We start from the raw sequence: 9404 nt of genomic DNA, 5'->3' as shown, positions 1-9404 counted from the left end.
TAATTTATACTAGCAATACTTTTTGTTGGGGAACAAGTTGAATTATATTTCTTGTGCTCTTTCAAATGTGTGTAATTTTCCATTTAGAGGAAAGTGAGTAATACTTTGGGATACAAGAAAATATTATATGTGTACTTAGGGACAAAGCGTGCATAATATAATATGATAATAACCAAGGTACCCAACTAAAATGAAAAAAATATGATCCAAATTCAAAAATTGTTTTACGTTTTAATTTGCAGCATAAAAATGGAATAACCGAAGTTCAAACGAATAACAATAATTATTACGGTTCAGTCCCAAATAAATTAAGATTGACTATACCAATTTTTACTAAAAATATTCCCCATTTAACATTACAAAAAAAAAAAAACAAATAACGAGTGCAGGTTCTCTATATTTCCTACACTGATAGGGATAGAATACCCCTGGGAAGCAAAGATAACGTACATATATTAATACTCCTAGAATATTAATACTCCTAGAAAGCATAGATCTAAAATACATATTAATACAACTAGAATATTTTTCAACTAACTAGTACAGTCTATATATAAATCTTTTTCTTTCCATTGTGGTTTTATCTTTCGATAAATTTATAATGATTCTGAGAAATTTTAGATCTTTTCGAGATAACTTTATTCTATGGTATTTTAAGTTTACCTCATCCGCATTTAAAACTTTCACTCACCAAGGTTTCAAAGCTACGGACCAGTTCATTTGAAGATCAATACAAAACATGATTAAACTATCTCAAACAAGATAGAAAGAAATGATCGGTCTAAAATAGATCCTATCTATTTGTTTACATAAATAAAACCTTAACAAGGAACTTACTTTACTTCAGATTTATGATCTTGACTGGCCTATACATAAATTTCGACATTTTAATTGATAACTTAAAGAAAGAAAGCAAAAGTGATAATTCTACGTTTATGAAAAGCAACTGTTTTATTGGGTTTGAAGATATCATTCCAAAGAGACGTAGTTTTCAGAGAAGGGAAAAGGAGAATGAAAACCCCTAGGTTGGTCGTTTCAAAATTCATACCCTACAAAAGTTTGGTTTGAAAGTCAATGTCAAAAGTAGCCAATTATACCTGAAATAGAGACAATATCAAAGTTTATGACTGCGCGCCCGAGGTCACCAAGACTGAAGCCTAAAAAATAATCTTAGCCATGTACTTCCATTCAATTCAACTGCTGAAAATAATATACAACACGTACTATTTCCATTCGTCAACTCTCCTACTAGTGGTGATTCTGTTTTGGGACTAAAAATGTCTTCTACTTTGATGTATTTGGCTGCTACTGGGATGTTGGTGATCATCAACAAAATTCAACCATCCCAGCTTGCTGAAGAACAAAGAAAGGCGACAAGGCTGTTTCAAGATCTCTATAACCAAATCGAAACAACTTTATCAATCGGTCATCCTTCAGCGATTGATGTCAAAGAAGCTATTGACAAAGTATTGGCTCTTGACAAAGCCTACCCACTCCCTCTTCTTGAAGTAATGCTTGAAAAATTTCCAACTTGTGTTGAACCTGCTGTTTGGTGGCCTCAACAACGTCGTAGACAGCCTAACAGGGTCAGCGACAATGGAAATGACTGGAACAGTAAATTGGAGGAGGAAATGAAAGAAATAATGGGTGTGTTGGGCAGAAAGGACCAAGAAGAATATATTAGGCTGGGTAAAAAGGCCTTGAAATTGAATAAGTTTTTAGCCATCTCTGGTCCTTTTCTCACAGGCCTAGCAGCGATTGGCTCGGCATTTGTAGGTTCTTCTCCTTCTCATGGATCTTGGGCAGCTATGCTTGGAATTGTTGGTGGCGCTTTGGCAAGTGTAGTTAACACAATTGAGCATGGTGGACAAGTTGGAATGGTATTCGAGATGTATAGGAGTAACGCTGGTTTCTTCGAGTACATGCAAGAGTCAATTAAATCTAACTTGACAGAAACAGAAACGGGTAGAAGAGAAAATGGTGAATTGTTTGAAATGAAGGTGGCTTTGAAGTTAGGAAGGAGCTTATCTGATCTAAGAAATCTTGCTGCTTCTTCTTCATTGAAAGCAGATTCAGACGAGTTTGCAAGCAAGCTTTTCTGATGTTTTACATATCCTTGTAGTAGTAGCGGAACATATTCTTTAATCATCTTACATGTGTATTTTTTAACATAGTTAATTGTTTGGATACTGTGTTGGCTATTAGCATCTCTTAATAATGTATATATTGATCAATTCTTGAAATTTCTTAAACAATGAAGGAGGTTAATTTCTTATGATTAATTTCACTCATGGTCTTCGACTATCTTTCAATTTCACTAAAGTCACTCAATTATTTTTTGTTACTTAAAAGTAATCAAACTTTATCATTGTCACTTAAAAGTCATTTTGGCTCAAACCCCTACCATAAATATGACATGGCATAAAATTTAATGAGAAAAATCTAAAAATAAATACCACATAATAGTTGCATGTCTATTGACAATTTTCGTTATGCACTTTAATTACATGTGTTGCTTACTAAGCAGGTTATTTTTATGCTGGTGTTGCTTAATAAGCAACATTTTGAAATTAATAGAATGATAGTTTATGAAAATAGATTCTTATTAGCCTTGTTATTCTTGTATGCTTATGATACATTAATATGTTATGTGAGCTAGATACAATACTATTTTAACTTCACTAGAAAATTATAAATATGTTATGTGAGTTGGATACAGTAGTATTTTAACTTCAGTAGAGTTATAAAACGACTCGGATGAGGCATACAAATAAGAGAATAAATTTTTAGTATAGAATAATTATAAATGGGCATTATGTAACAGAAAAGGCAAGAATTTTGTAGTACAGGATAATTATTTTAAACTAATGTGGAATTTAATATTTTTTTATCGAAACCATTTGGGTCATGGGTCAAACCACATTAAGGGAGAAATAGATCTAAAGTGGGTATGGTCCATTTAAGCACAACCTATTGCAATTGTTTAGACAAAAGAAAGATTTTATCTGTTATTGTGATATCAAACGCTAAGTGTAATAGGCAATGGGCAGGGAGTTATTTTGATATCTGTCGACATGTATTATTACTCATTCCCAAAATTGATTACGTAGTTGTTAAATGGCATAAACCTCCTGAATATTGGCTTAAGATTAATACTGATGGAAGCAAAGACACGGACGGAAATTCGAGTATTGGTGGCATATGCAGAGATTATAGGGATAAGCTAACTATGACATTTGCTTCTTCAATTTGCAGAACAAGTAGCAACATGGCTGAAGCTAGTGCAGCCTTAGCGGGGGTGGAATGGTGTAGTCGCAATAGTTGCAACAACATTATACTGGAGTGTGATTCCCAGCTTGTGGTTGATTTGATCAATGGTAAACCAAAACCTCCTTGGCAAATGCAGGGCATTATCAGACAGATTCAAGACATTGTCGGTCAACTCAATTATGCTAATCGCCATTGTTATAGAGAAGCTAATTAAGTTGCGGATGCATTAGCAAAATAGAGCATTGACAATGAAGAACTTCTTATTTTCTCTCATCATGCTCTTCCTTTTTCTACAGTTGGACCTTACAGATTGGATTGCATCCAGATGGTGTCACTAAGGCATAAACATAGGAAGAATACTTTTTGGTGAAGAGTTTTTTTTGATTGGTAGGTTATTGTATATGCAATGGTGCATATGCCAAACTGCACAACGCACTTTTGTTTTTGTATGTAATGCATAAGGGAAGTAAATAGTTAGTAAATAGGGGTAACCGTTGCCTCCTTTGTGTGAGGTAACAACATAGGCCCCCTTCATATTTTTGTACTCTTTGTTGGTTGAATGATAGGGCCATGCCATCATATGACGTAATTAATATATATAAAAAAAGATTGTATCTATACGATCAAAACCCCAAAAAAATCACAAGATCTAATTTTATCGGGGGTATGCATTTTTTCCCTTATTGAAACCCATTTGGGTTATGGGTCAAATCACATTAAGGGAGAAATGGATTTAGTGGGTATGACCCATTTAAGCTTATGTGGTATTTATTTTTGGATTTTTCTCATTAAATATTATGCCTTGTCATATTTATGGTAGGGTTTGAGCCAAAATGACTTTTAAGTAACAATAATAAAGTTTAGTTACTTTTAAGTGATAAAAAATAGTTAAGTGACTTTAGTGAAATTAAAAGATAGTTGAATGATGATAGATGCTCTTGTCAAATCGTAGCTGTCACAATCCAAACTCAATTAGAGGTCCTGTTTGACACTTAGCGAGCAACTACTAACTAAGCAATCAACGTTCATAACTCAATGCAAAAACGAATAATAATAATAATTTAACGTACAGTTTTTCGTAGCAGCGGGAAAAACATAAAGCATAATCGAATTCGACATCCCATAAACTCACAATATAGTAATAAAGCATGCATCTAACACAATTTGAGTACAAAAGTTGAGAGTTAGGCCGAATCATAATTAAAATTGGAATTAAAAGAATGTCTTATACCCTAATTGGATTTAAAGTTGAGATTCGAACCCAACATCTTACCCTCAAAAGTGTCATGATACTAAAGTTTAAACGATTTTCAGATTGATCAAAAACTGATTAATTAGTACAAAGTTCTACCTAGCTTGGTTACCATATATGACAAAAGATCTCAAGGACTTGAGAGTAAAATTAGGATAATGAAAAGCCTTTTTCCGGTGAATTCAGAAGAGCGGTGGTTGTGCAAGAAACAGACCAAAAGATATATACTAAGCAAGGGTGAGCTCAAGAGAGATATTATTCACATCTAAACTGGCAGATGGCTCTAAGGACATGGTGCTACTGGAGAAATCTTCCTCTCCTGTAGTTTCAATAATTGAAGCAGATGGACTCTTATTTGACAAACTGCTAGCTTCTCGTACCACTTTATTCCCGTCGCCAACATCCTACAAAAGGCAGAAAATATCTACTAATTAGTTAAGTAGTCATAGGTACCAATCTAATATATAATGCTTCCAATTTATTGTATCGACTTAAAGAATTATAGCTTATAGAAAGCCAGAGATTTCGTTTATATTTACTTGAACATTGTGGCCATTGAAAATATCCCTGAACATGGTGTAATGATTAGACTTTCCTTCCAATCCCATGATCCTATTTTCCTTGGTCTCTTGCATATGTTTCCTGTAAAAGGACCTAAGTAAGCAAGAGTGCACTTATATATGTACAACAACAGCATTCTAAAGAATATTTTTACAATCAATGTAAGTTAATATGTTAGAGCTGATTACATGTCTCTCATTTTAGGTTACTAGCTTATTCTACTTGTAATTGAGCAAATTAAGCAAGAGTTTAAGTTATATAATGCAGCTCATAAACTGAAATTAATAGCCTGAAAAATAAGCTAGACAACATTATTGTTAAGTTATATTGATCGTGTAAAAATTATTCATGCTCCTAGTGCAGAGAAATCAAACTCACTATTTCTCCTATAACTTTTCATAGAAAAATGGAATTTAATTACATGAATTCATTGATGAGAAAAAAGAAAGAGACTCCGAAAAGTTAATTAGACGAACCAAGGATGGGCACCAAAGAAGGCTTTGTCATTAATATTGTAGTAGTAATGATAGTTCCCATTGGCTGCCCCATCCATTCTATTCCTTTTACCCCCATTTGCAACTTCTGCTTCAGCTGTAACAAAAGAAAATGAATTTTTAAACTATAATATAAATAATTACATTTGGAGATGTTATGATGTGGCTTGATTTCCGAGGACAAAGCCATTGATAAGAAGGTGTGGAGGTTGAGCATTAGGGCTGTAGGTTAGGAGGTAGTTGAGCATTTTTCTACTTCGTACCGGGTGTGAGGCTAGCCTGATAGGGTTTCGTTTTAGATTGCCGGTGGTTAATATTGTGTTCACACTATTCTTTCGTTTTCCATAGTATAGGGTCTTATTTACTTGTTATTGTTATTGCGTTTCATCTATTTTTTGGTTCTTATGTCGTTTTCCTACTCCCTCAAGGTAAGGGTAAGGTCTGCGTACTCACTACCCTCCCTATACCCTATTTGTGAGATTTCACTGGGTTGTATACATTTGGAGGTTGTGAATCTTAGGATCTTACCTCTCTCAGATTATAATTCCTGCTGTTATATATTATGCATATTCTAAATTTCTCAATCTTACCTAGTACTTTCTCAATTATTGATAAATTAAACATATACTGTAAACTAAATTCAATTGACTCCGGTTCATTAGATAATAAAACCAAGTTTCAATCCGGTCAAACAGTTCCATGTTTAAAGACAAGAAAGAATTTAAAAAGAAGAAGTCCAAATGAAAAGAAGTTAATTTGGTGCTGAACTCGTGCACATATATAATACATACACAAAACATATAAATAAAATTGGGTTTGATCAGAAGAAATTAAATGCATACCTTGCATCATCTGTTCATGCTTCATGCTTCTGTACATCTATTCATATCAAAATAGATATTAAAGCTAGAGATATGAAACAAAAAAAAAAGAGAAAATAAATAGAAGCAAAAAAGTTGCTTTTCCAATTAACCCTAGAGATCGAAAGCTTTGTCTCTAACCTGAAGGTGACTTTTTACGTGAGATATAGTCAGGCCCTTCACATCCATCAACTGTAGCACCATCTTTGGAGTTGCTCCTAAATTAATTAAACACAACACATCAACAAATAGGAAATAATAGGCAAGAATAGTAGAGATATATCTTTTTCCTATAGCTAGTGGAAGTAAATTAACCTTTCTCCTAAAGACATCATAGGTCCACTCCTCTTTTAAAAAGAAAAAAACTTTGTAATTTGTAAATACTTAATTGAGAAAGGAAAATGCCCCTTTTTCATACACTTCTATACACAGCTAGCTCATTCAAATGCATATAATTAATTTTCATGCAAGAAAAGGTAAAAAAGAGAGGTAGCGTACGATCTTCTCCACCAAGTCTCTCAACAGCATGCACAAAACTGCGATGAAGATCTTGTGTCCATCGGAGTCGCGGCATTTGGGATCTAACATATGGTCTTACCCCTCCAGATTTATTGCTATGATCTTTCAACTTCTCTTCAATGGATAAACAAGGAGAATTTTTGGAAGAACTTTCAGAGAATTCTAACGGCTCCTTCATCATGGTAAAAAGAAGGGGTTGGGAAGATGGAGGTAGACTGGGATAAAGGAGGAAAGGAGTTATGGTCTGTGCTACAACAAAAAGAGATCATAAATATTGGTGAGTCTGTTGTCATGTTTTGTCTACTTTTGCTGGCTTTTAGAAGAAGGAATTTCTTACAAAAAATATAATTGAGTTCTTGAAGAGTTTATTAATATTCTTTTGAATTTTGATTATAAAGTTGAATATTTTTCACGGAATTTCAGAAACTTTAGTGATATGTTCAGCATTTCACTCATTATTAAATGAAAATAGTGAAAGAGCGAGGACAAGGGAAAAAAGGAGAAAATTGATGGTGGTCTTATTTTCTGGGACATTCTTTGTTTGAAGTCAGTATCAAAAAATTCTTAGTAATGATCGAACTCATAAGACTTGCTAAAAGACAAGGTGTGAGAAAACCTCTTTTGGCATTTGGTGAAGCCCTTCAGAAGTCCGTTACGAACAATTAAGAATACAAGCGTGTACATGAGTTATACAAGTGTTTGTTTCTCAAGGTTTGATATGCATATAGTTTCCCAAAATTATGCAACTTCATATTTCTCAACATGACTTTATTATCTCTTCTTTCTGTTTTTCTTTATCTCTGGTCGTAAACATGTAATAGCATATTTAATGTTAAGGAAATATAGTAAGAAATAGAGTCAAACAAAGTGGACCAGAATGAATATGAAAAAGTACTAAAATATCCTCCTTTATTGAGCAGTTGGCAGAGCTAATTTAATTAGCTTATTTTACGAACAAAAATGATGAGTAGTGAAGTAATGCCAAGAAAGAAAAGATGAGGCTGACATAGGCAAATGTATATCTTCAAGAAAACATACCAAATTAAAAGGAAAAATATACCCGCTGAAAAACTTAATTTAGCTTATTTTACGAACAAGAATGATGAGTATTGAAGTGATGCTAAAGAGGGAAAAGATAAGGCTGACATAGGCAAATGTATGTCCTCAAGGAAACATACCAAATACCCCACAATTCTCCAATTCCTCATTTCGCAGACCATAACTCCCTCTCATCCGCAAAATAGTTTTACTTTTATTTGTTTGCACATAACCTCATTTACATTAATTTCCTTGGCCAGACGGAACACAAGAAATAATGACGCAATGACATATTCAAATATGTGGCTCGTTCGTGATAACTTCTTCTAATGAATGAGGAGACCTTTCATTAAGAACTCAAAATTGGTGGTATTTTTGAACGATGACACGTTAGACTTTCCACATCATTGGTATCCAGAATTATCGTCAGATACCTTCCCAAATTCTAAGTGTATTACGTCGGCATTGGTGGATGGACGGAATTTGGGAGAAATCCATTCCTAAATTCCATTCACGACCAAGATTGCCGAATGTAGCCAAAATATAGTACGTATGTGGACAAAAAATTCGGGATGAAAACGGGAAGGAAGTGGTTTTAGAAAATGAATGGAATATTCTTTGGAACGACTTGGTAGAGACATGGACAAGTGTTTGAGATAAATCGTAAGCTTTTGATGTTTCTGTAACTTTATTAGAGTAGTAGTTTTGAATTATGGGAAACAAGCCAAAGCGAGGTGCAGGTGTGGACGTTATGTGTTAACGCAGAACCAGATCCTTTTGATTATGAAGCTGAAATATTCTCACAGAATTTCAGAAACTCTTGGGATAAGTTCAACCTTGAATTCATTACTGGATGAAAATAATGAAAGAGAACAAGAAAACGGAAAATTGAAAAATAATTCTGCAGAAAGTTCTGATAGATGATAATGTTACTTTTCAGGACATAATTTGTTTGAAGTCAATATCAAAACATTCTTATGTTGGGTTTAAGCTAGTTATAGCTTAAAATAGAGTGACCAGGAAATGAAGGGAAAAATAAAAATTTTGAATTTCTCTATTTGACAAAGGGACATTATCCCATATTGGAGGAGAAAAAGAGTTTTGATGGCTATATATACAATTGCACTTCTTTTATCTCTTAAAGAGTTGAGAAGATGGCAAGTCGCGCGTCGTCATCGCTCCGCTTGGCTTTAGCTCGAATTAATTTTCTGTTTCTTCTACCTTTCTGGTTTTATGTTACTACTAATTTTTTATTATATTTTCGGATATAGATTACTAACATCTTATGCCCTCACATGACATATATCTACCAAAAATCATAAGGGTCACCCTCTACCTCAAAAGGTTCTGATTGATGATAGTTTTAAAATAACTCATATTTTATAGTAGGCAACAAGGCCTCCTAGCCAC

At 33.7% G+C, this 9404-nt stretch overlaps 2 protein-coding genes across 3 annotated transcripts; one reads left to right on the top strand and one right to left on the bottom strand.

The window, feature by feature from the left end:
* Window positions 1-1251: 1251 nt before the first annotated feature.
* Window positions 1252-2108, top strand: LOC108948204 (probable F-box protein At4g22030). Its single transcript, XM_018777023.3, has one exon. It carries the CDS (start codon window positions 1278-1280, stop codon window positions 2100-2102), a length of 825 nt encoding a protein of 274 aa, XP_018632539.3. The 5' UTR covers window positions 1252-1277; the 3' UTR covers window positions 2103-2108.
* A 2477-nt stretch (window positions 2109-4585) lies between these two features.
* On the bottom strand, window positions 4586-7068 carry LOC104114591 (putative Myb family transcription factor At1g14600). Of its 2 annotated transcripts, XM_009625070.4 has the most exons (6): window positions 6936-7068; window positions 6579-6655; window positions 6420-6456; window positions 5560-5674; window positions 5062-5164; window positions 4586-4926 (listed from the first exon to the last, which is right to left on the bottom strand). In XM_009625070.4, the coding sequence occupies exons 1-6, from the start codon at window positions 7009-7011 to the stop codon at window positions 4750-4752; spliced, it is 585 nt and encodes a 194-aa protein (XP_009623365.3). In that variant the 5' UTR covers window positions 7012-7068; the 3' UTR covers window positions 4586-4749. The 2 variants fall into 2 exon arrangements, with proteins under 2 accessions (XP_009623365.3, XP_070049550.1); XM_070193449.1 differs by lacking the exons at window positions 6420-6456; window positions 6579-6655 and having other exon boundaries at window positions 6936-7027.
* Window positions 7069-9404: the final 2336 nt, after the last annotated feature.

The sequence above is a fragment of the Nicotiana tomentosiformis genome, chromosome 2 (genome assembly GCF_000390325.3).
Source record: "Nicotiana tomentosiformis chromosome 2, ASM39032v3, whole genome shotgun sequence".
Classification (NCBI taxonomy): Eukaryota; Viridiplantae; Streptophyta; class Magnoliopsida; order Solanales; family Solanaceae; genus Nicotiana; species Nicotiana tomentosiformis.
Note: the sequence above shows the minus strand (reverse complement) of the source record. Positions and strands in the feature narration are given on the sequence as shown.